Source organism: Argiope bruennichi, chromosome 6 (assembly GCF_947563725.1).
Source record: "Argiope bruennichi chromosome 6, qqArgBrue1.1, whole genome shotgun sequence".
Lineage (NCBI taxonomy): Eukaryota > Metazoa > Arthropoda > Arachnida > Araneae > Araneidae > Argiope > Argiope bruennichi.
The window spans coordinates 63,627,417-63,655,376 of record NC_079156.1 but is presented as its reverse complement, the minus strand read 5'-3'; the positions used below and the strand labels follow the sequence as shown (position 1 = coordinate 63,655,376).

The window sequence follows — 27,960 nt, the reverse complement described above, 5'->3', positions numbered from 1 at the left end:
AAAACACATATATTTAACTTTAAATAATTAGAGGTTTAACGGGAAAAAAAATCTTAGTTGCATGACTTAAAAAATACAGAATTTAGAGAAATTTATTATTAGAAATTAAATTTTACAAGAGCAAACTCGTTATTTTTCAAAGATTGCTTTTTACAAATAAAAACAAGTTCCTTCCTCTTCAGTTCTTTCTTCCCATAAATGTATGCATTTTAAATATTTAATGAAACCAACCCTAAGCATCAAATGTAAAAAGAGTTCTTTGATGAAGTGGCACACGCATTTATGATTGAACTTTTAATAGAACCTTCAAAGTATTTGTCATTTCGATGCAGCTCAGCTCTTCTGATCCCTTTTTGTTCTCTCGATCACTCACCCAGTGATTAGGAGGTTTGGGCAACTCTGTAGGGGGTGGCCTCTCCCCAAACTTGGCACCAGCGTAGAATCCTTTACCATCAAGCTGACTGGGTGACAGTCTGGACGGACTATACCTGGTCGCAGAACCTCTTGGAAGCGATTTGCTTTGATTCTCAGGTGCTTTGCACGGCGGAGGGCTTTGGAAATTCAACTGCGGAATATCAACTGGCGTCGACATCCGTTTCTTGGTTTTTACAGTGCGACGAGGCGGTGTCACCAAACTACATAGTGCAGAATTCAAATTAAGATGAACGCCGTGCTGAACAATTCTCATATAGTTACAGCCTCCGTCGATCGTTTCCATCATTTTTATCAAGTATGATCAAAGAACGCTCTACTTCAGACTAATAAGGTCAGCTGTTGCAATGGCTTTCTGCAGATTTAAAATCAGCGATAGAAAGCCTGTCAATCAAATTACTGCTCAATCTTTCCAATACTTCGTTTAACTAATGCCAGGTTGTTCCAGATGCACCTAGTAAAAAAAACTGGGCAAATCTGTATAGCCTTCTAATTGACAATTGGTGTACCACGTCACCGTTACACTTTAGAGCGTAAATCAAACTAAAAAAAGCAACTTAACGAAACAAATTCAAAACAAAATTACCCTTTCCGATGGAAGACACAGTCCAACTCCTTCACTATCTCACATCCAGACGAACAGTTCATAAAAATGATCTATTGTAAATGACTATACATTATTTACATGAAATATAAACATATCACGGACAACAAAGACGCTACCACATCCTCTTTGCTCCCTCTTTTCCTGTTCTACTCAATGTACAGGTACTTGTTTTCTATATGACCTTTTTATATCCAACCAATGAGATAGCTTCTGCTATCGCACGTGACTGCAGCATATGCGGTATACTTCACTGACATAACCTTTCGGAAGTAAACAGAAACATTAATACTCTCCCTCCCCCTTCCAACTTTCGCCAATAACTTGAAAAAATATAAAAAGTGTATAAAAAAATTATAACTGCAGTTTGCTTATTACAAAATCAGAATTTTTCTAAAATATGAATAAAACATCAAACAAATAAAATTTTTGTTTCATCTTTTATTTTATTTCAATAATACCACACTTGAATTATGCAATATACTAAAAAATGATTCACAAATTATCTGTTAATGTTTTATAAATGATTCAAAAGATGAAAATAGCGTTAATATTTTATTTTAATTAAATTGTTAAGTTTTTATTCCAAAATTATTGAAAATGAGTGGTTGAAACCGAGTTAAACATTGAATTAAAACAACCATCTGTAATCAGAATCAAGTTATGAATTTGATTGATACCTGTATAACTTTATTGAAATGTTTATAATACTAAATGAGTTTCAAAGCTTTCCTGACGATTTCAGTAATCCTCGACATAAATTGTTATAGAATATGCAGTAAAATTAAACTAAACTATTGATTCGTATCAAATGGCTATCTGCTTCAGGATTCATTCCTAAAGATAATTTGACTAAAAGAAATTATGTAATTTGGGGCTGTATATTTATTTTATTGATTGTTTTTATTGATTGTTTATTGAATTTTTCTAATCCCTTTAAAGTCTCAAAATTTAAAATAATTTGATATATTTAGTAAACAAATAATCGCATACTGAATGAATGCTGATTTTGTTTTTAAACTATCTATTTCATTTAAGTATTATTTTTGCTTTGTTTTCTCTTCAACGTTCAAAAATAATATTGGGAACATTCGTTGCTCTAGCATGATATGGTAGTGAACATATGACTAATGTATATGTGCAAGTACAGAAAATGGCAACAATCTCCTGTCATCCCTCCATTAGTCAGCTGATGTCTCTGTGAAATTTGTCTGAATTTAATGATTCTATAACAAAATGTCTACTGAAAAGTCTCCGCTGCTAAATAATGAAAATGATTATAATAATTTGCATTATGGTCAATCGTCAGAGGGTATGCCTTTTTTTCTCCCAAAACGTTGTTTTATTAGAGTTTCAAAACTTCATTTCTTAGTGTAAACAATTACCATCCTTTTCTGCTTATATAAATAATGCATTTATTTTCTATTACAGTGAAAAGAATGGACTGCATTACTGAGGCAGATTATTTTAAAAATTGATGGGGAAATATCATTAATTTTCATCTCTAATTTGCATTTAGAATTCGTTAAATATTCCGTCATTTGTTTTCTTTTCCTGATTGTCATTATGTCAAAAGTCTAATTTTAGTCTGCATAGTATTTTAGCTTAAGCAAAATGTATTTATTTAATCTAAAATTTAGTTAAAATATATGGGTCTTGTAAACTTTTTCGTGACAAGAATTGTTAGTTTTTAGTTCTCTAATAATGAACATTGAGGAAATCTTACTATTATTGTCACGTGTACGACATTAATGGATTCTCAACAATTTTTCAAAAATTTAAATTATGGAAATGAAAATATATATATATTGGGTAATTTATATTATGTATATATATATATTGGGTAATTTATATTATATATATATATATATATATATATATATTCATTTCAAGCTTTAAAGGATTAATATTGTTAAACCGCTTTTTTGTACCGATTATGCTTTGCTTCCGAACGAAAGGCATTCCTGCGTCCTTTTATAACAAAAAACTGCTTATTAACATTATATTTTCTATAAAAATGTTGGTATTTAGAGAAAGCAAAGCAGTTTTTGACTTTAGTTTAAATATCTAATAAGGATTTGTATTGATTTAGTGTGTGATTATTTATTAAAAGTCTACTAATGTATGTAAAAAAAAAAAATATTGTAATGTAAGTAAATTTTGTTCATGCTTTGAGTATTAATGGAATTTTTTTATATCTTAATCTGATTTTTGATATTTCTTTCTGATTTCTATATTTTTTTCAAGTTTTAAGTACATGTTATTGTTTTATTATAAAAATATTCTGTGTAGGGTGATATAATATAAACATTGCTTATTCTAATTGGAGTAATCAAGTTTTTAGTCATCTTCTTAAAATGTTTAATATCTGGTATATCTGACAATAAATTTTTATAATAAGCTTTAAATTTTAATTTAATAATTAAGTTTTGAATTCATTTCTATCAGTTTATATTTTATGTGCTGGTGATTTTTATATTTTATGTACTTATTGTTCTTTCCATTATTAAAATATAATTTTTTGAAGTTTGGGTTTATTGGAAAATTAAGCTATTGGATAAACATTGAGAACAAAAATAAATTTGAGTACCATTAAGAATACCTTTTGTGTTACAAAATTTTTATTTGAAAATTTTAGAGAATATTAAAATTTGTTTTTATCCATATTTGGAAAGATGTAGGCAGAGGACGATTTATGTCAATAATTTCCAGATGGGAAAAATAATACTGCCAGTTTTACTGATCTTTTAAATAAAAACTATAACAAATATAATTAGTTGATGTACATATTACTGGACTTATTATGTCACAAAAATAAAAAACTTTATTCTTCACAGTTAGAATTTTTTTTTTGTGTGTGTGTGTGTGTTAAGCTAACATTAAGTTAACATTATTTAAATTATATTGGTGATGCACTTGTCAAGATGTAATAATTTGGCTAAGAAAGTTCTTTTTTTAGTAATATATGATAAATGACACTTACCAGCAAAATACATAAGAGTAAATCAAAATTATGTAATAGTAGATAGTATAGACTTATATGGGACAAATATGTGTTGACGTCTCTGCTGGAACAGCTGTTTTTTTTTATATTGAAAAAAAAAATGAATTGAAATTCAATAGAAAAAATTACTATTGAATTTCAGAGTTCTTTCAGTAGTAATATTATCACACACACAGCATAATAATTGTAAGTAATGTAATATTATCACACACACTCACAAAAAAAAAAAAGTTTCTTGTCAAATACTGAAAGAATTAAATATTTTCATAAAACTAAAATTTGGAGTATTTTACAATATTAAATTTTTCCCAGATATAATCTCTATGATTGAAATAAGGAGATAATTATATATATATTTTAAGACTCTAGTTAAGGTAATGGATGATTTTTAAGAAACCAAATAGTTAAGAATAATTTTACTTGCAATTAGAAAATACAGCATAATAATTTCAGTAATATCATTTCACTTAAATTCATCTAACTTAATCAAATATCACTGAAAGATTTCTTAAAATGTATTTATAGTTTTAAATAAATATGAATAAAAAATAGCATGTTTTAATTTGCATAACTTTTTGCAGATCTTGCAGTTGAATACAGGCACACACATGCATATATATTGTATCCCTAATGCATATCATACATTCACTGGGCTAAAAACTTTTTTAAATTCAAAATTGAATATAAAAAGTTGTCACTGTGACCATATATTCACCAAAAATAATAGTAATAATGAAATGCAAAAATATTTAACTTTTCTGGAATTAGTCTAAAATTTGAAAGTTTTGTTTTCAGAAATGAAAAGTTTATTTTGGGAATTAACTGTTCAAAAAAATTATATCTGTGATATACAAAATTTTCTGCATTAACAATAAAATTATCAATTTTTAATAAAAGAAATGTTAATTGTTGATGCTTTCTATTGCTTCTAGTCTTTTTTATTCAATTTTCTTTTTTTTTTTTAAATGATAAAAAATCTATATTTATAAAGAAATCCATACTTATTTTAAAAAGTTTAAATTTTTTTTTTCAATTTGACAAAAATTTTTTTTATTAAATATATGATTGTAGTGATAACTTTTAATAGAGTGTAAGTTTTGAATTTAAAAAAAAGAAAGAAAAAGAAGAAAAGAAAAAAAACCTTTTTCATGGCAAATTCTAAAATTTATGCATAGAATATTAATATATCGAATTTTTCAAGCAATGTAATTATCAGTATTTGCTTTATAATTGATAAATGGTTGGATAATTACTAATTTTGTTATTAGCAGAATAAATTACAACTAATATTAAAAGTGATTAAAATATTTTGTTTTGATGGCATTATTCTAAGAAATTCCCAAACTGGTTTAATTCTTTAAAGAAAATCAATCCCTAGCATTTCACTTTTTTTTTAGCAGATTAACTTCTTGACTCTCTGACATGGTAGGATTTAATGATGAAAGATTTTAGGGCTTTTTTGGTTTGCTTATGGGGGAGGGCAGCTGTTAGATACAAAATAAACTTCCAGAATGCTTTAAGAAGATGCAGAACAGTCTATTGCATTTGTAAATCTTCCCAAGATTGAGCATGTGTAGAATATTTGCTGATCATTTAATCAATGAGACCTAGATTTTGGTACATGAGGAGAAGAGGTACTTTTCAAAAAAGAGATGGTTATGATTTAATTTGACAGAATTGTGGAAATTCTTAGAATGATATGTATATGTAATCACTTAAGAGCTGCTATAAATCTTGCCAGACTTCCAGCAGTAAGAATAACATTCCCTTTTGATCTATGCTGTCAGTAAGTTGGAAGTGATTAACATTTCGGTAAAAACTGTTGTATGATTTTTCTTATTCTATTTTTATGTAATATAAAATTGTGAAGTCCAATCTTTTAAATTGTTTTATTAGGATGTTATAATAATTAGTCACTTCTTTACATGAAGGGTACTGCTAAAAAAGAAACCATACCAGTTTGTGTTAGAATGTATTTAACCCTGCTGTCCATGCTTCAAAGTGTGGAAAAATGAGCGATTTTTCCAGTTCTTCCAAAAGTAGTCTTCATTTAGCCAATTTGTTTTTATTCCATTCACTGTGTGCGTGTGTGTCCATGAAACAAATCCATTGTACCCAGAAATATCAAGCATGTTATAGAATACTATCTTGGGCCAGTGATTTGTTTTTCTTTTACAAGTTATGTATTTAAAACTTGATCCAGAGTATCCACAGCCCTTTTAGTTAAATTATAATCTAAGATCATTAATGGGGTTTTTTTGTCAGGTCTGTTGCTAACTTCTATGTCATGGTGTCTTCTGTAAAATAAAATAAGGAGCTGTGAACTTCTTTGTTTAGCATTTGTTCAGGAAGTTCTGATTTATTTTTTCTAATAGTGCCAAGCATAGTCATTTTCGGTTTTAGAAGTTGTCCTAAGTTGTAAGATGTGAAAAAATTATTACATGTAACATTGTGCCGTGATTACTCATAAGTAAGATCTCGACTACTCACATTCCCTGATTTTCCTCTGACTTTGACCCTTATTCTTTTCCAGTATAAATTTGTGTTTTCAGTACATACTAAGTTTTACTATCACATAAAGTCCATATTTTGATCTCATATTTAGATGGCTTATACTGTTTGAAAGGACATCAGCCAAGAAATCCTACTAATTGTTAATCTACAGTAATATTTTCACTCGGATTCTATAATTTTGGTAGAATTTCTATCCACTTTTCCCATATATATCTCGCTGCAGCCAATTTATCCAAGTTTCTTCTGTCTTGACGAGTGGATTTATTATTAAAACGAATGACTTTCGATATGGTGCAAAATGTTTCGAGGCACATTGTAGTACGAAGTATATTTCTGCCAGTTTCTTTATCCTGTAAGCTTTGTGTTGATTCTCCGTATCATTTATAAACACCAGCTAACAATAATAATCCAATATATGCTTGAAAAGTTTTACTTTCAATATTTTTCCACTTTTTTCCATAAACCCTTTCACCTTCAATATTAGTCATATTTATGATTTTGTTTTTAATTGTAGAATTGAATACTACCCCAAATGCACTTTGTACGTCTGATATCCTTGCCTTTGCACATCTTGTGACTCCTGGAGTAGTTTTTATAATATTAGCAACGATTGATTGAGAAGAACTTCCTCTTCTCAGCGAATCCAACTTCCTCTTTATTTCACAATTCTTGGGCTGAATACTCCCTTTATAGTTCATTTGTTGAATAATGGTATCAAAATCGTTGTCAGAATTTTCACTCTCAATTTCATCACTTGTATGATTTTCATACTCCGATACTTCTTCGCTGTCAGAAGCTTCTGTTATTTTAGCTATATCAGTGCGATTCAAATTTTTGACGCCATTTTTTTTTTTTTTTTTTCTCGCATTCATTGGCACAACTATTTTACAGTGTACCAGAAAGTGAAATACAGCACAAAAATGAAACATTGCAATAAGAGCAAAGAGAGTGGTCCCCTGTCAATTGTATCAACTTTTGGATCTTGCATGTGCTCTCTTGTCATGTGACCGAACACATGTTAACAAAACAGGTTTCGAAAACGAATAAATTACAGAAACTATTGTAATTTTTTTTTTTGAATTATTCCAAGCAAAACTGAACATGTATGAGTAAAAATAGTTTTTTTTTTTTTTTTTTTTTTTTTGCATTGGATCATATTAACCCAAATGATACATTAGGTATAAATTTAAAAAAATATTCCTTTGAAATAAGAATAAACCTAAATCCTTCTAGGAGTACATATTTATATTATTTACCAAAGATGTCAAGAAGTTTCATGAAAATATCCCTGTATTATATATTTTTCGAAGGTATTAATTTTATTTTGGGTCATATTGACCTGAACAGAACAGCAAGGTTAAAATCATTTGGTCACTTTATGGTCTTCAGAAATATCCTGAAATTGATTGCTTTGAATGGAGAATGAGATGAATTGTTTTTTTTTCTGTGAAAAGATTAAAAACACTAATTTATGAAAACTAAGGAATAAGAATTATTGGATTTAGTTTAAGATTAATTCATTTTGTATATGGATATGTAGAAGTTTATGAAAAACAATGAGAACATAAACAGTGAATTAGTATAATAACTAAAAATAGAGAATTACTTGTCACTAAACTTACTTGTTATTAAAAATAGAGAATTACTTGTTGTTGTAAATGTCTGAACTTATAAATTTATATCTCAGTCTATTTTTACAAAACCACTTGTAAAGGTTGCTAGACTGATTTCCCTAAATGCTGAGGATAATAAAATAGATTTAAATATTAAAATCTAATAAATGGAATATATATATTCTAGAATATCGAACGAATTATGGCTAACAAATGTGTGCTCTTTACTCGAAATTGTAAAATTCACTCTGTAGAATTTATGGCTTTACATGCACTTATCTATTCTGTGTACTAGAAAAAATGAAACATTAGTACTTTGGAATCTTATAGTTTTTACATTCAATTTCTTAAATGCTTTTAAGACCCTCAATCCTATTTAATTACCACTTCAGATATTTGAGATCAGCTACATTTTTAGTTCCCACTTTTGTTGCATAAATGTAAAAATTACTTAAAGTTTCCCCTCTAGAATATGACTAGTCATGGGAGAAAGATGGAATTTCTGCTTCATTAGAATTGAAGTGGCCTTTTGACGGGAATAAAATTTATTTAATTAAAATAATAGTATCAAGAGAAGTCTATTTAATATCTCTTTGCTCTTAGTACAAGATAGCTCCTCTCAATGATTCTTTGATTTAATACTAGATGTTATAAAAAAACATGTTGATCTTTTAATATCAGTTGCTACTCTTGAAATAAAATTCCAGTTCTTAGAAATTCAGATAATGCGGATTGAAATGCAATAAACACATTTTGGAATGCTAATGTGCATGTAAATAAATACATGTTTTGAAAATATTTTTTGCTTATGTTTATTAATTTGTTGCAATATCTTTAGCTTAGTCAGCATTCAAATCCATTCTTTTTCGTCTGAGGTTTGACAGAGTTTCTGCAATTTTTAATCAATAATTCAAAACCTGTATCATTGAGTCCTAATGTGATGGCAGTAATACTTAATAGGGAGGAAAATTGTCTGAATTCTAGATATTATGAAGTTAGAATGTCTGTTATTAGAAAATGTAAATTTAAAAGAAATGTCCATTTACACAATTTTAAAAATATGACTTTGAAGCCAGTGTTAAAAATTACATAATAATAAAATAAAATCTTATTCAGTGAGCTTGACTTAAAAACAGTAAACATTGACAGATGTGTTAAGTGAAAGCATTAAAATTTTTAAAATGCAAAAATATGAAACAGAATTAAGTAAAACATTTAAAGAAATTGCAACAGTTTTAAAAGACTTTGCTTAATGGTGAATTACTGCATTCATATATTAATTTGTTTAAACTTTTATTTGACATAATAAAAATAAAAGTTATATTGTCTGAAGGAAGCAATTTAATATTGGCAAAAGTGCACAAATAATAAATGTGTTATACAGCATGAATTAATATTTTGTAATGGTATGAATTAATATTCTGATAAAAAATGAAATTGTTACTAATTAAGTTTAAATTGAAAAATTGATTATAAATTAGAGGAAACGTAATTCAAAAATGAAATTGATGTCACTTAAAGGCTTAAAAAAAAAAAAAAAAAAAAAAAACTTTAAGATGGGTGTAAATATAGTTTTTATTTGATATATTGGGAGCCTGTAGGAGAAAAACGAAACATCTTTTTCATCCCGTTTCTCCTCTTTTCAGGGGGGCATGGTACTGTTAATTCTTCAAGGATGCAATATAAGATTCAAATAAACACACAGGCATTTGATTTTTTTTATACACAACTGATCACACTTGATTCTTGTGGAGTGAGACTAAAAAGTGTTAATGTAATTTTAACTTACAATATTAGTGTTATTATATAGTGACTGAAGTATTAAAAAGGAAGTATTGAAAATGCAGATAATTTATTCTGATTAATGTATCAATAAGGCTTTTTACTTACATTTTGAAAATAGAGAATTATTTCAGTTTTACAAATTGTTTTGCAATTGCATAGCTATTGTTTAATTATTGATCTATTTGGAAAAATTGATCTATTCATTTAAAAAAATAAATAATTTAACCTTTATATGTCTGTTATTTTTACTTTGTCCTTTTCTTTCTTAAAAAAAAAAATTACATCAAACTTTAAATCCTTAAGACCTGCTGTTAAGGTCAATTATATTTTACAAAAGATTATAAAAATAGAACTAAAGTTATAGTTGTGCACAATGTAATTAGATTGAAATATTTTATAACCTACTTTACTAATTTTTAAATTAGTGAAAGGAATTTTTGTATTAATATTTTTTTTCAACTACTAAAATTCAAAAAAACTAGTATCTGCTGCTTACTACAGTTTAGCTTGGGAAAATATTTTTGACTTGAATGGCTATAAATGTGAAATTTAAATATTGAGAGTAGTTTCTATGAAACAGCATTAAAAATATCTTATTACTGAAAGCTGACATTTTGATCTTAGCCAAGTATTATAAAGGAAAATTAACTTTATAGTGAAAGTGTGAAGAATTCAAATTATTTGAATTCAATGTTATACCTTTTACTAATTAATTTATATGAAATTTTAAACTTGTTTGCATTTTTACTTAAGTTTCTTGAGATGTTAATAAAGAATAAATATCTTATCTAGAACTGTTTCATAGTTATGACTGCTGACATAACCATTGGTATTCCATTGCATAATTTGTGCAAAGAAATGAACTCTTTATATGTTATCTCCGTATCATGTCTTTCATGCATGTTCTGCCTGGGGGGAAGTTAAGCAAATAGTCCACTTACATTAAACAAATCAGGGGGAAAAAAAGAAAGAAAATTCTGATCAATGAGATGACATTTATCATCAACTGATTAAAATATTGGAGTTTCATTTTGTGGTAGCATAATAAACTAATTTCAGGGGGAAACATGGACAAAATGCTAACAAAATATTTGATGATTTACCTTTCAAATAATTCTAATGTGAAAATTCAGAAAGTACTGGAAATGGGGGCATACAAACAAAATATTTAAGCGTCTAAAAATCTTTATAATTATAATAAAAGTATTGTGGGTGCATTGAATAATCATGGATCAAATTTAAAATCCATGGTGTTTGATGTGTAAAACTGTTCTTCTGTTTTCTCCACCACCTCCTTTTTCTTGTGCTGTTTGAATTTTTTTTTCCATTCATAAATGCCTATTTTGTTTATTTTCTATATCACCGTGATAGTGTTTGAGGTTTCTGATCTGGCTTTGATTAGATACAAAGATTAGCTCAAAATACATCTACTTCTGCTTTTGAAAAATAGTCTGTGTATTGAAAAAACCAACATTCATTCAATATATTTCCTATGTGTTGAGCTGAAAATTTATTTTAATATAAATATATATATATATATATATATAATATAGGTGGTTTTCTTCTTACATTCAAGTTATGACTTTCTTCAGCATTTCTGTAGCTGTTTCATTCTTTTTTTTTTTTCCCCTCTCTATCTCTCTCTCTTTTACCATTTTTCAAACATTTTTGATGCTATTAATGCATTTGAAAAATATTAGCTTAATTTTAGTGACATTTTGCATTTTTAAATTAGACTTGCAGTAATAATTTTTGGGGTATTTAACCTTTTCTTTCTTTTGGCAATCAATTTTCAGTTTTGCTCTTGTTTCCTATAACTTATTTGTTTTAATATTTTTTAAACATCTTTGGATTTTTTTTTGCAGTTATTTTAATAAAATGTATATTTTTAGCCCAAGCACTTCGCCATCAATCTGTGTACCCAACAGCTCCTCCAATAGGACCTGATGAGTTACCACCTCCCTATAGACCTTTCCTTTATCAGGCTTCTATTAGGCAGTGTATGTCATTAATGTTCCATGTACAGATAGTGTGGAAGGCACTGTACTTAAATTGTATCATCTTACTATTATCAATTAGAAACTTTATTTAAATTCAGAAAGGGAATTCTAAAAAGTTTTTCATATAAATAAAATTTAATTGAAGTATTAAAGATCATATTTATTGAAATGAAATTATATAAATGTACTTGTTTTCATGCTATTTCATATTAAATGCAACAGCTGTAAATCTGTTAAATTTTATAAATTTTGCATTTTTTTTTCTTTTTATATAAGATATAACCTAAAAAATTATATATCTTAACATTTTTGTGCATCATTTAAAAAATATCAATGAATTTCTTAATTTTTATTTAATTAGTTTTGCAGATATAATCTTTCAGGACAATTCTTTTTGCAAAAAAACAAACAAAAACAAATTTAGTTTAAATCCTGGGTTTTTTTTTAAGAATATTTTTTTATTTAAAAATCAGAAACTTTAATTCAATGTAAATTCAAAATATGGTAGTAACTCAGTACTTTCCATATTAAAATTATTTTTGTGACTGACCTTAATAACTTATTAAATCTTAAATTGATCTGACATTTGTCATAGTAAATAATTTTCTAAAAATTCAATTGATTTTTAGGAGCTTTTATATTACAAGGAGTTAATTATTCATTATGTAATACAAATTTAAATTAAAAAAAAAAGAAAGCCTTCAGATGGAAAGTTTTAGATTCTGAAATAATATACGGAAGAACTTTAGTATGCGTTTCTCGTAATTAGTTTTCTAGAGATGACACGAAATGCCTAACCACAGCTACAACTTAAAATATCTTAAATTCTGAAGCATTTCCACCCACCTTTCTTCTGATATTCTTTCATTTCTTCATTTTCTTCTCTTTGGATTATTATTTTTAATTTCAAGTTTCTTCATCAGTTTCACGAAATTCATTATTATTTGTTTTTCTCTATATTTTTTTGTCAATCATTCAACTTGACTAACTTTTTTCAATAGTTCTTTTGAAATTTTTTTAATCTATAAATTGAAATAAAGTATTGTTAATTTCTTGCAACCTAATTATGCAAAGAATTTATTCTAATCATCAGCATGTTTTAAATCTTCCTGAGTCCAAAAAATATGTTTTTGGAATTAATGCCTGTTATTCTGTTTGTCCAATTGTAAACATGATAATCGACACATGCTTTAAACTAGATAGATGAAATTCAATGTGTGATCCATATGCCAAATTTCTATTAAATTTTGAACAAAATATCTACAAAATATAAAGAGTTGAATGGGTAAATCTCAGTGTATTTAAAGTATTACTTTGAATCTCTTTAGTATGTCTTTTAAACATCTGGGGTGTAAAATTATTAAAATTTTAAATCAAATTTGTCAACAAGTTGATCATCTCTCAGTCTGCACTGCACATTCACATGCATGTAAAAAGAAATATGCAAACACTTGTATGAATGAAATTTAATATGTCGTCATTTTACTAAAAGTGCAGATTAAAATGAGTTAAGAAATAAGTTGTCCAAAATGCAAGTCTACATTCTTCATTATATTACAGATTATTAAACACTCGTGTGCAGAAGTTGTTTTAAGAGGGAAAAGAGAGGCAACATCTTTATTAGGTATTGTAAGAGACTACTTTTGTTGATTTTCCTTAATTTTCTTGTTAATTGTATGCTATTTTGGGGAAATCGGTATGAAAAACAAAAGTAATTTTTATTTCTTATATGCCTTTGTGTCTTTGAATATTTCAAAACATTTTTCCTGACAGTATTATGACCATATCATTGATTGATTATTTAAACATTAGGACATTAAACACAGTGTGAAATTCATCATGAGTGGTTAATGTTAGATGCCCAGTAAGCATCTTTTATTTAGATTATATTAACTGCACTTTACATTATCAAAATTTTTCTGAATTGTATATTATATACAATTACATTTTTATTTAATCCTTCCATTATGTGACATGAAAATTTATATGACCTATAATTTAATTCATATTTCAGCTCCAGAAGCAGATCGACAAGCAACCTATGTGACAGTTCCTCCAATAGGGCCTGATGAATTGCCACCTCCTTATAATCCTTCCCCTCATGGTGTGCCTATGATAACATGTAAAGTATGTGGCTTCATGATTGATATTACTGGAAGGAGGGACCAACATGTTGTCAAATGTAGTAGCTGCAATGAAGCAACTGTAAGTTATTCCTTTTAGTTATTTTGCAATTTATCTAATTTTTTTATTGAATTGCTTACATTAAATCTAATAAAATTTTTAGTATACTTGTTTACACTGAAAAACGAAAGTGAAATAATTTTTGCTTAAGAGAAATCTAAATTACCCAATAGATTTCGATTACATTTTGTTCACAACTAAAAGGAAAATTTTAGTGAAATTATTGTGATTATTAAAAATTTTTTATTAATAAAAGACGTGAAAATATTTTTATCTGATCATCATATATCACATATCACTTACTTTCACCTAACATATCATCTAGTCTTTATTACAGTATTATGAGCATATGTTGCACTTAAAAGAAATGCAGATTTTGTCCTCTGTGTATTGATAATTGTAGATGTTTGTGTTTGTTTTAATTCCACAAAGTTTTAAAATGGTGCTAAACAATTTTATGTAAAAGTTACCTAAGTATATATTGAGAATTCTCTTTGGGCCACTATTTCTGATATTTTTCTTTGATTCTAAGGTTTCAAAGAAAAGAAAGTGATTTTGAATAAAATAGAGCTGTTAAAGATTTGCATCAGAACTAGAATGTTAATTAGAGAAAGCTGTTGGATCATTTATTTAAATTCTGCATTTTAAAAATCAAAAGCTTGTGTATCAAATTTACAGTTTGAATCTTTGATCCATCCATTATTTAATTTCATTTTAGGAACTTTCCTTTAATTATCTTAGAGAAAATTAGAAATAAAGAAATGGAAATTTTGTTTTAAAAATCGGTTGACAAAAATGATTGAAAAAAATTGGGAATTGCATTTAATAATTATAAATGAAATATTTTTAAATTATGATAGAACAAGTATTTCATATTGTATGCTTCTAAGAATTAGGATACTAGAAATGCCATTTCTATGTGGGGGAAGACAAGGAATTGGGTTTTGACTTTTATAGGATATACAAAATCTGCTATGACAAATAAGCATTATACTAAATATTTTTGTTTGGTAAGAAAAAATTGTGGATATAAGATTACTTTACTTTATATTACTTTTTTTTCTTTTGTTTAGTAAAACTCTAGGGATTAGAACAAAATTAAATTTCATACAGTTGATTAATTGAATTGTTTTAAAGTTTCTCATGTCTGCTATTATTAAAAAAATCAATGTGTAGTTTTTTAATTGCCTAAGCAATATGCATATTTGTAAATTATATTTTAAAACATTGGTTCTTTATAATTTATACTTATGAATAATGCATTTGTATTTATATAATGATAAAGAAAATTGTTTTTTATTCCTATGCATAGAAAATAAAAGCTTTTTTTTTTTTTTTTTTTGCTTCTATTTTTTAAAATTCTTTTGGGAATTATATCTCATTGGAAAAAGTAGTGGTAATTGTAATTTAAAATATTTTTTAGATCTTGGTTTTATTTTTATTGTTGCAATTTTCTAATTATATTTATTGAATTTTTGATTTTGATTTTATAATGTTTTACTTATTAGCCAATAAAAAGTGCTCCACCTGGGAAAAAATATGTCAGGTGCCCATGTAATTGCCTCTTGATATGTAAAGCTAGTTCTCAAAGAATTGCTTGTCCTAGAAACAACTGGTATGTTGTTACTTCATTTTTTCATCAGATTTCTTAATATGTGCCTCTTTATATTGTTCTAGTGAAATTCTGTTTTTATACGTAGTCAAATGCTGAACTGTATGAAACTAAAATAAATTAAACCTGCAGATTTTATTTTAATATTAAATATAGAAAATAATATGTTCTTACAAAAATACACTCATTTATTTTGCTGTTCCTCTCAAAATGGAATTTGTTTAGCGTCTTTAATGATTCATATATTCATATTATGAATTATGCACCTTCTAGCTAAGTTATTTTTTTTTTTCTATCTGTTTAATTTCTATTAGTTCCTAATTTTCCCTAATTCCTATTAGTTCCTTAAATGTGTATTTGCATGCATTTAATATAACTAAGATATGCATATATTGATGATGTTGCAAATTTAACAAAAGTTGTCATTTTTTTAATGTCTGATGTTAGAAAAACATTTGATTTATACGGGGTTAGAGCTTTTCCTATTGCATGTGAAGGCCGATATAAGGCTCTGTCCCAAATCCTATTCCTATAAAAAATATTGTTTTGTTAATATAATTTAGTTTTAAATTAGTGAAATATAAATGATTTTTTTAAAGTTGTTTTTCAAAGAAAATTATAAGGAATAAATAGTTTCGATTTTTTTTTTTTTCAGTTTTATTTTTATACTGTAGGTAGAAGTTCCTAGAATAGTAATTGATAAAATTCTTGTACTATATTAAATTTTCACACAGTATTTTATTTAATTAACTGTATTATTTTTGACTAACCAGAGATAGGAATATATTCTTTTGTGAAATTTTCCACAGTATTATCAATTATGGCTTTTCAGCAAATTAACATATGTGATGGACTTGGGCATTTTGTGGTCTTAATTTGTACAGATTAATCAATTTAGCATAACATTTTTGACTTAGCATCTTGCTAATTATTTATTTTAAATTTTTTTATTATTATTTAGGAACTTTGGGAAAATGCTCATATTTTTGTTTTTTATGACTCGTAACTACTGTATATCTGGCTTGCATCCACTATATTTTTAACCGGAACATAGTGTGTTAAGAATTCTATAATTAACTAAGTGAATGAAATGAAACAAATAGGAATCTAACCAATTACGCTTGTCAGAGTGGTAATATTATTCTAATATTTTATAATTCATAGAAATTCATGTACTTAAAAAAATTATTTGGTATTTTTATTTAAAAAATTTATTTATTATTAAAAACATCTTTTAATCAACTTTCTTGTGACCCCTTTCATCCCAGTACTAAGAAATATCCTTCTTTTACGCATGCGATTTGTAAAAAACTATGAATCAGATTATATTTAAATAATTATTTGCATTCAGATATAACACTAATCTATCTAAATGTGAGCAATTTGAAATTGTTATATTTTAAATATGAGCTTGTTAACACATATTGACTTTTTAGGTTATTAAATATTACTGTAACACATACACATATTCACATTGTTATTTGATACCTAAAAAACATAAATTTCATTGAATAAATTAAAACTAATTATAATTCATGCTTATCTAAATGTATATATGCTATAAGATAAGCATTTTCTTTTTTTAATCTTCATTTTAATATTGGCAAAAGCACATGCATGAATGTGTTAATGTTTGAATTTCATCTTAACATTAAGAATTATTACAAATTATATGTAAAAAAAATTAGTAAAAGTTAATTTGTTAAATTTTAAAAAATTAATTTGTTGAATTTTAAAATAATATAAAAGTCATTTTTGTGAAATAATAGTTTTAGTACAGATGATCATCAATTTCCATAGATGTGTCATAGCCATTGCCCATCTGGCAAATGGTTAAGCCTATTTCTACACTCGATCAAATCTTGTATGATGTCTTTTTTTTTTTTTCATAACTTTTTTCCTTTAAATGAATAGATATTTAATGAGATGTATCTAAAGCATTTCTAAATATTTTGCAGCTTCATTAAGTAGCAAAGCAGTGAATTAAGTGCAGTGATAAAAACGTTCATTGAAACTGCCTGAAATGTTCTTATAATAATTTGTTCACATTTGACTGATTTCTGTACACTGTGCATTAGCATTTTTTGTATAGTAAGATTTTTCCATTGTTTTGTTGCAATAGTTTCTGCAATTACTTTTTTTTTTCTATACTTGTGACATATAATATTTATAATATAAAGAATTTCATATCTACTGACTTTTCAGCAAATTAGAGTTTACTTAATACATTATTAAAATATTTTTTTATTAGCTATTGTCTGTTTTAAGTCTAATCCTAACAATCCATAATCCAATTTTAGATTTAATTTTATAAATCTATTAACCATTTATTCAGATATAAAACAGGATCCAAATGATTCTAACAAGAAAAGGGGTGGGGAAGAGGAATGAAATAAAATTTGTATCGTTTTATTGCCATGGAAATTTTTTAAGAATGTAAAATGAGTTTCATTTTTCACATCATTGCTCTCATATGCATATTATTTTCCTCATGTTTATTACATAGAGTATACTAAAACTTTAAGAATAGTAATACTTATAGATTTGTCAAGCAAATAAGTACCTTTACTAGATAATTGCTCTATTTTGGATCATTTTAGGCTTTTAAAAAAAATATCTTTAGTTTTAATTATATGTAATGTATATAGTTAGTTGAATAATTTATACTATATTTTTTATGATTATACTATTAATCAGTTATATTTATCAATCATTTATACTATAAAATTTCACCAAACTATGCATTTTCTTTTGATTTTTTTTTTAATTAGTGGTGGATTTTCAGCTCGAAAACTTAGACAGCTTCCTATCGCTTCTGGGTAAAATTGAGGCCTCAGGCAGGTTGATTAAAAGTATATTAGTATAGTTATTGAATAAATAAATTTATGAAAAAATATAAATTCTTCGAATTATAAGATATGTAGATATGGAATGGTTTTATTATATTCATTTATTATGCTATTTATATTCACCAAACATCTGCTTAAATAATATTGTATTCAAATATTGATGGGTAGATTTGCACCAATTCTCGTAGAGTCATTAATATAAAAAATTTTAAATAAATCAGTGACATATTAGCTTAAAAGTATGAGAGTTGTAAATATAAGTTAACAAGTTTGTTAAAAGATTAAAGTATGATTTTGTAATGTGTACTATTTAAAATTGCATTACTTTTTAATGTTATATGTTTATATGTATATTTTTTAAATGTTGGTGAGAAAATTTTTTTCCTCTTTATCTACTAGCAAAAGAATCATAAATCTTACACCTGTACAAACTACTTATCCTTCAAGTTTACCTGGGATGTGCCAAGTTTCTTGTGCATATTGTCAAAGTGTTTTTCTGGTAAGTTTTCTTTGATAATTTCCACTTTTAAGCAGTTTTATTTCACTTGACTCTTGTCTTGTTTGTAGCAATGGGATTTTATAAGTTTTTCAGCCACTTTCTGGTGTGCTGGGTTTTTGAAATATACATTTGTATGTTATTGATGGCATTACTGTATATTAATATTTTTGCATCTTAAGTTTAATTTTTAATTCCTTACTTATGACATCTTCTGATATGATACTTTAGAAAAATTGGTTTCAATATTCACGGATATTTATAATGGTGAATCATAAAATAAAAATAGGACATGGTGAAAAAAAGAAAAAACACTTCTTAACATTCTATTAATAATTGTGTTCTTAAAATTGTTCATTAAATTTGACTCATCTCAGTTGAATAAAGTAAACAAAATTTTTTCTCTTTTTACATTAATAGTATTTTGCTTAAGATTTTCTTTTATTTTTATAGTATATGAGTTTTTAATGAGTGGAAGAGAAAATTTGCATGCCATAAATTTTTTGTTATCTAAATAATACGTTTGAGGCTAAGAAATGTTGGAACTTGCTAAAAAAAAAATTCCAAAACATTTTTTTTTTTTTTTTTTAGTAATTTATAATGTTCTGCATCAGTGAAATATTCTCTCATCAGTTTGACATCATTGACAATCAAACTGTTAACTAATCAGATAAGTTTCAAAAATTATGAATTGTCAAGAAAAAGTTTTTAAAAAATTGGTTTGCTTAGTGGATCAATAATCCAGTTTTTATTATAAATAAAATTTTCCCAGTTTTCTCTGAATTTTGTTTTAATGTTTATTGCTCCATTTAGTATTGTTCTTTGAAAAAAGTAATATAATTAATAATGAAATAAAATAAAAATTCTTATGGGAATAGCTTTTTAACATACATATATTATGAGTAAAGTAAAGTGAACATGAAATGTTAAGTAAATCTTAATCTAGTTCTTACTGTACAAATAGGGAAGTTTGAGAGAGAAGTTCAGAATTCAGTACTGAACATAAGAAGTCTGAACTATAGTGATAATAATTTTAATGGTGAATCATTCTTTTCAATGCTTATTTTAAAGTTAGTTTTAAAATAAACATTTTCTGTTGTTTTTTTATATGTTTTTGTTCTAGAAATAATAATTAATGTTTTCTTTCTTATAATTTCGGTCCTCAAGAATAATTTTTATGAAGCAAAATTCTTTATCATATAAAGAACTGTGCTTTTTTGAAAGCTTGATATTGTATTTTTGCTATTTACTGTTTTAAATTGGCTTTGGAAATATGATTCTGCATAATTTATAATCAACATGAAAGTGTTGTTTTTGTGCATCTGATTCTGTGTTAATCTTGTGTCCAATTTAACTCATTTTGTGGTTTTACTTTGCTTCTCTCGATATTAATATCAGTATTCTTGTATTTGACTTTCAATTTTTGAAACAGTTCCAAGACATATTCTAACTATCAGTATATTTATATGAGTGAGTAATCATATAGTGTTATTTATATATTCTATAGATATTTAATAAATTATTATTCCAAAAATTAAAATTCCCCCAAACAAGGAGCATATTTAAAATATTTTTATATATCCTTTTATTTGTATTTTACTTTCTCCTCTAAAAATCTTTATAATGTGGCATTTTATGTTTTATTTTAGTTTAACACTCTGACCAATGCTTTAGCTCGCTGTCCTCATTGCCGTAAAGTGTAAGTACCACAGACTTTGTTTTTAGTGTGAGTTAGTAATCTCTGAAGCATACAACCCTTTTTTAAAATTTTACACTGTTTCAAATAATGATTCAAACATTTTATTCAAGTATTATATCTTTACTAATCATGTTAGATGTATATGAGAATATTTTCTTGCAGATCTTCTGTTGGGCGAAGGTTTTCTGTTAGTCGAGGTACCATGTACATGATTGCTGCTTTTGTGATGTTGATTATAGGTATAGGTGTTACTGTAAGTATAACATATTATATTTTATTTATAATATTATACAAAATATTATTCAGTGTATTTTGTTTCCTATTGAGTTTTGCATAAGTAACAAAATTCTACTTGGCAACTTCTGAAAATATTTAATGGAATGTTTATACACTAAATTAAACAGCAAAGCTCCAGCAAAATAATTTTGTGGAATTTTTTTATCCATTATTTGATAATGTAATCTATTTTTAACTATTAAAACGCCTTAGTTTTTAATTTTAAATGCCTTAGTTTTTAATTTTTAATCTTTCAAAATTCTATAATATAACCAATTGTTAATTCTGTGCATGTCAGAATTTTGAAATGAAATCTGTTCTGTATGTTTATTTTTCGCCTTTATTGATTTACTGTTGAATTCTAATTTGCTAAGTAGGAATAGAATATTTAATACATTTTATTGATATTTCTAATTAACTAGTGGTGCCAATTGCATATTTTTTATTAGGAAAATCAATAAGTTTATTATACCAATTCTTTTTGAAACATCAATTGAACAGAAGTGGAATGTAACGTTTAGTATTTGAGGAAAGCAAAGGAATCATATTTTTAAATGATTTGTTTTTCTTTGTTATAAAAAAAAAATGCTTTTCAAATTATGCTTTTTTGCATTAGAAAAAGAATTATCTTGTGTTATAAATTTTAATATGCTGAATTAAGTAACCTTTGGGTTTTATGTCCCCGTTCCATTTCTGATTCGACATGTTTTTTTTAAAAAAATTATTGTTTTGCATTTCTTTTACATTTTCAACTGTGACAAAACTAATAAAAATTATTTTTTTCCGTGAAGAAAAATATTTGTAAATCAGAAAAATAAGATAATTTTATGATAATTATTATTTTGAAAAATTAGATTTTTAAATTTTGCAATTTCAAAGGGAATTTAGGTTGTTATTTTGCAGTTTGATATTTTATTCCTGGAAATTTTTATTTTGTGTGTTTTTTGTTACTTTTTAATTTACATTTTATATCTGTAATGCAGGTGGGAACATATTCTTATGCTGCTAATCATGGAGGTATATACTGTATATATATAGGTAAGTTAACATTTATCAGTGTCCTGTTAAATATATTATAGCTAAATTTCCTCCTTTTTTTTCTAGTTTTCTTTCTTTATTATTATTTTATCAAAACCACTTGCAAGAGGAAAATCTATAAATTGTCCATTCTTTGCTGGTATGCAACTTTTCCACGTATAAGAAGTACTAAAAATGTATAAGACTGCATTTGCTACTGTTTTTTATTTTCCTATTCAAACGTTTATAAATCATTTGAATGTTATGTTAGCTATTTAATATTCTGTTTCTTTAACATTCATTAAATATTTTCTTGTTATCTTCAGATACTGGTGATTGTATCATGAATAATATATATATATATATATATATATATAATATAAAATTCGTTAACAGTGAGATAAAATTTAAAAGTATAGACAAGTGTATTGGAACTAGGGTTTATACAAAAACCGACTTTTTGAAAAACCGGTTTTTGAATTCAATATTTCTAATAAACCGGTTTAAGCAAGTTTTCGAATTTTTGTCAAAAAAAAAAAAAAAATAGAATAAGGAAAAATATATTTATTTTATATAAAATAACAAAAAAAAAACGTAATCAATGTCAAAGTTAAAATGTAAAAAAAAAATTTTAAGAATTACATATACATATTACACAAAATAACGAAAACTCAAACAAAAATTTCAAATAATATTTATATTTTCACTAATTTTAATTTCTCGTAAGATAATAGGATTTTAAAAGACATAAAATATCCACTGGCTTAGTCTTGTTCTTATTTTGGACATAATATTGCCTGAAATAGAAAATGCTTACTTACTACTACTAAACTTCATTTTATAGTTTTCATGGCATCAAATAACAAATCTAATTTTTTTTTAATTCTTTTATTCATTACCTCAAATGATAAAAATACAACTTTCAGTGTCTTTGGATTTGTAAGTTTTTTTCAGGGTCTTCAAGAAAGTTATGCCTTGATTTTTCTATGGCTTCTTTTAAAAAAGCATTACTCTGATGAATAGTTTCTTAGATTTACTCTTTATCAGAATCGTTTTCCACATAAGAATTTGAAAATATTCTATACAATATCTCTCCAGATAACTTAATTTTGGTTTTTGAAGCTAAAGAAAGAACACCAGACTTCTTTACTGAGCTAGAAATGTTTTGTGGATATTCCAAACACATCAAACGAGTTGCTAATTCTACCTGTCTTCTTTCTTGAATTCGTTCTTCTTAAGCATAATAATTTCACACTTATTTCAGTGTTTAAATTTTATAATTTATTTAACAGAAATTCAAATATACTTTCACTTGTTAATAAATTGACATTTCGTCGCCCTAAGCCTTCAGCTGATAGATAAATCGGTCCCAACCAATAATTTTTTTTTTTAAAGAGGAATATCCAAGCATTCCGGAAAACCGGTTTTCTTAATTTGAAAAACTGTCAAACCCTAATTGGAACACCATGTAAAAAGAGAAGCATTAACCTTTTGGGGACGAACATCAGCAATGGAAAGAATGCTTGGGCAACTGTTTACCAATGCTTGTCCCTAAAGGGTTAAATAGCTTTTATGAAATATAAGAAGAAATTCTATTGGTATATTTTTTACTTTTTTTTAGCATGCATTAAATATTCTTACTTAGTTGTAAATCTTTTTCATAAATAAAAATCCATAAATAGTTTATAGACTATAAAAACCCAAACTACTGAATGAATTTTTTTCAAATTTTATGAATCAGAAGGAAAATAACTAGCTATTAAGGAAAATTTCATGGCAATTAGTTATTTTTAGTAATTAAAAACTACTTTTATGTTGAAAAATGATTCTTCAAATGCTTTTGTTGTTGTTACTTATGGCACTTTACAAGCCCACTGACGGTCTATCAACGATTTAAGCCGAGTGTGCAGTAGCTTCTGAGGGCCAATACCCCTGAACACCTGAGGGCAGAAGCTTGACTTCTAGCTCATATGAAAATGACACACACATTTGCTTACATAATCGCTTTTTACGGCGCGGGGGGGGGGGACTTTCATTCACACAGATAGAACACAGGGTAGAGAACAACCATGTTCGAACTCTGGACGTCCAGATCACTGGAAAGACACACTACCCCTAGGCCAGTTCGCCGGCATTGCTTTGTTTACTTGATTAATATTAAATTAAATTATTTTTGATACTTTAAATTATTTGAATGACTGTTTGCTATGTGTAAATAAATTTTGTATAATTTATTACTAACTTATACATCAACTTAGTTTTTGACATTTTTTAAAATTGTTTTATGCAACTGATATTCTTATTTTAACTAAAAATAAAGTTTATGTATTATACAATTTAAAGTATTTTTAAAAAAAGATGTATAATTTTCATTCATATTGGCATTTTATTTTGTTTGATTATCAAATATATTTTTACCTTCTGATATTCGCTAAATCCACTTTGGAACATCAATACAGCAACCCATTTAACTTTGGCTTACACAGTTTAAACCTTGTTCTGACTCTTTTTCATACCTTTTTGGTTATGAAAATTCCATGAAACAAGTTGTTACTTTGTGGTTATCATGAAAAGTAGCATTGTTTTTTAATAATAGAATACATAATATATTGCTTCATTCTTCTTTAAAACTAATGAAATAATGTTAAAATGTATTCTAAAATATGTACCTCAGTAAGCTAAGAAGTAAATTTTGTTTTATTACATTTTATCTTTTAATTGGCCACTGGAGCTTATTTTCTGGCTGTCTTAGATAATATTCTCTGCAATACTGAGATCTTTGCAAAAGCATTGCTTCATTTATGTGATTGAATATTCTTCTATTATACATGATTACCAATAACACTTTTCATTTTTGTTACAGGAGGTTTTGTATGTTTCGTCTTGTTGTTCTTTAAGTCTATATGTTATTTTACGATGAAGACTAGTAGCATTCAAGGACCAGTGTAAAATGATGCAAGTTACCTTTATTTCTGTGAGAAATTTGAATTTCATTAAACATTTTAAAATATAATGAAATATGTAACCATTTGTTGTAAATCCTATGTAGGGCACTTGTTTTATCGTGATGTAATAATTTTGGACTACTTGATGTACTGATTCATGCATACTGTATCATTAGTGTTGTGCATTATTGTTTTCATTAGTAGGTAACAGTTTTTTTATGAAAAATTTAATACAGTAAGTATAATTTATTAAAATTCATAAATCCCTTTATAAAAAAAACAAAATCTCAAGTTTGATATAGATCATAAATTTGATGTCATATATCTCATTTGTTGGAGAAACATAATTCTTTAAATTAGTCATATTTCCTTAAATTTTGATTTTAAAATTTTGTTTTGCATATATTTTATATCCAAAATATTGCAGTTATTTTAATATCGCATGTCTTTATGAAAATGTTTATTAATATTAAAATCAATGACTATTATCCAAGACTTTATACAGGCTTCTTACACTAAAAAAATAATAATAACCATACAAAAATCATATTTATAAAAAAAAAGGGCTATTCTATGTTTTGTCTCCCATTCTCTAAGTACTATGTCAGATAAAGATTTACTTGTGATATGAACCTTTTCTTGTATTAATATGTTTGTGCATCTAGGGACTAGTGGAAATGTCAAAACCAAAGTTCAGTTATTTAATCATTGATTATTTCAATAGCCCATGAGTATGATGAGTTAACTATATAATTGTAATTGTGCTTATTTAAAATGCAATTCAAAAAAGGAGAAATTACTTATAACGTTTTAAAATAACATTTATAGTTCAATCAAAGTGCAGCTCTATAAAGACCTCAAATAAATTGATCAAAATCTTTGGCAATCTTATTACCTTGTAATTCAATCTTTAAACAAATTAAGTGGACTATGTACTGATTTTTATGTATAGCTTTGTTAGTGAAATATATATTCCCTTCTAAGTTTATTTTGTTAAAAACTTAATTGAGAATATCAAAAATTGATTATCTGTGTACTTTTACAATATTACATTTTTTAAAGTAAAAAATGTCATGCCTTTTTTAATTGACTGTGATAATTTTCATTTCTTAACAAGGATGTTTTAACTTTGTTTATCATTTTATCTAATTCAAGTTCTAGTCTTCTTTAGCTTTATCCAGTTTATTATAGTTTTGACATTTAACATGAAAATATTGTGATTTAATTAGATATGTTTTGTTAGAACATATGTTATGGTATATTTGTATACAGTTATATGAATGAAATTTGGACAACTAATTCAGTTTAAACATCTGTTTTCAGAATTATGAAACCTCTATAGCTGTTGATACTTTGAATAATGTGTTATTGTAAAAAAATGATCATTATTTCTTATTGCATTTTCCAGTATAAAGATTAACTAGGCGAAAGAGTATTTGTTTTCTTATTAATTTGTTTTTAAAATAACAGGCATTTTAGTAGCATAGAAATAAGTTTCAAATTTTAGTTGTCTTAAATTGTTGCAAGAAATTAAAGAGAGTTTTTATACTATGGTATTAATGTATTTTGTATACAACTCTTATTTTTTTATTATATGTTGCTATTCATTAAATATGAATTTCTCTATGTATAAAACAAACAAAAAATTAATTTTTGAAGATATTTTTAGAAATATTTTTATTCATATTTTATTCAATTTATAAATGCGTTTTTCCCTTCATTATAAAAAAAAAAAGAATTGAATATAATCCTTCAGATAAATTTAACTAATAACTTAATTTTATTAAAATAAAAGCTTCAAAAGATATCATACTTTTAAGTATGAAAAACATAATTCTTTTTAGGCATTTGGTTTTGCGCCCATTAGATGAGTTCAATATTTTTTGGCAGATAATGTAAAAAAAATGTGCCCTACATTAAGTTGACATTCCTTATTTTTAATCAACAATTATAAACTTTTTTCATAGTTAAAAATTTGAGTATTGTTTCATAGAGCAAAATTCATTTCAAATCATATTGCAGCAAATGAGTCCATAGATGTTAATTTTTTTTTTTTTTTAATGTATTGAATTGTTTAGATTCTTTGGTTGCAACTTTATAGTAAAAAGATTGTTTTTGGTTTCAATTAATTTGGCTTCAGACATATATATATATATATATATAGTTTATAACAATAATTTACATTAAATGAAATATTTGTTAAAATGTAGGCTTTTGTGTGTGAATTGTATGTTGACTTAGTGTAAAATAATGTACAGAAAAAAAATGTGATTGTATGTTTTTTATGTGTAGAATTAATTCATGCATATATACTAATGCACTGCTGATGCTTCTGTGGCAGTTTAGCATTAAAAAAGTGAGACTGTAAATTGTAAAAAATCTCCTGTAATGTTCACTTTTTGCTTTTGTTTCTCAATCTTTGAAAATAAGTTTATAAAAAATAAATCTTTATGCTTAAATTGCTATTAGAGATGCCTATACCTATGAAATACAAATATTATTCAAATTATATACTCTTGATATATATTTTTACTTTTATTTAAGAGTAATTTTTCTATATATTTCATATGAAGTTTCCCCCTTTGCAAACTATAGCTTTCAACTGTTACAATGAAATTTGTTTAAAACTAAATGTGATCAAAATTTCTCAGTGTACTTGGAAAATAAAGTTAGTTAAAATTCTTCTGTGTGTATTATGTTTGTGATTTTTTTCCCCCTTCCTTTGTTGGAGAATGAATTTTCTTTTAGTTACTTTATGTCTTTATGTATTTTTATGTTTTGTCTAAATATTCATGTTTATTTTAAATAATTTTTATAAGATTCACATTAAATCTTTGTTCGAGAAGCATATTTCTCGTGAAGATAAATTAGTTTTGTAATAATTTATGTTAGGACATTTTAAAATATGCAAGTATTTTCTCAAATTGAAC

General features: G+C 26.0%; 2 protein-coding genes across 3 annotated transcripts; one reads left to right on the top strand and one right to left on the bottom strand.

The window, feature by feature from the left end:
* Positions 1-280: 280 nt before the first annotated feature.
* LOC129971762 (proline-rich nuclear receptor coactivator 1-like) lies at positions 281-721 on the bottom strand. The gene has a single exon (XM_056085738.1). The coding sequence runs from the start codon at positions 719-721 to the stop codon at positions 281-283; it is 441 nt and encodes a 146-aa protein (XP_055941713.1).
* Positions 722-2,197: 1,476 nt separating this feature from the next.
* LOC129971650 (type 1 phosphatidylinositol 4,5-bisphosphate 4-phosphatase-like) lies at positions 2,198-27,960 on the top strand. 2 transcript variants are annotated; one of them, XM_056085605.1, is made up of 9 exons: positions 2,198-2,348; positions 11,845-11,952; positions 13,967-14,157; positions 15,645-15,751; positions 18,997-19,096; positions 20,743-20,792; positions 20,955-21,045; positions 22,052-22,106; positions 24,949-27,960. In XM_056085605.1, exons 1-9 carry the CDS (start codon positions 2,273-2,275, stop codon positions 25,032-25,034), a joined length of 864 nt encoding a protein of 287 aa, XP_055941580.1. In that variant the 5' UTR covers positions 2,198-2,272; the 3' UTR covers positions 25,035-27,960. The 2 variants fall into 2 exon arrangements, with proteins under 2 accessions (XP_055941580.1, XP_055941581.1); XM_056085606.1 differs by lacking the exon at positions 11,845-11,952 and having other exon boundaries at positions 24,949-27,956.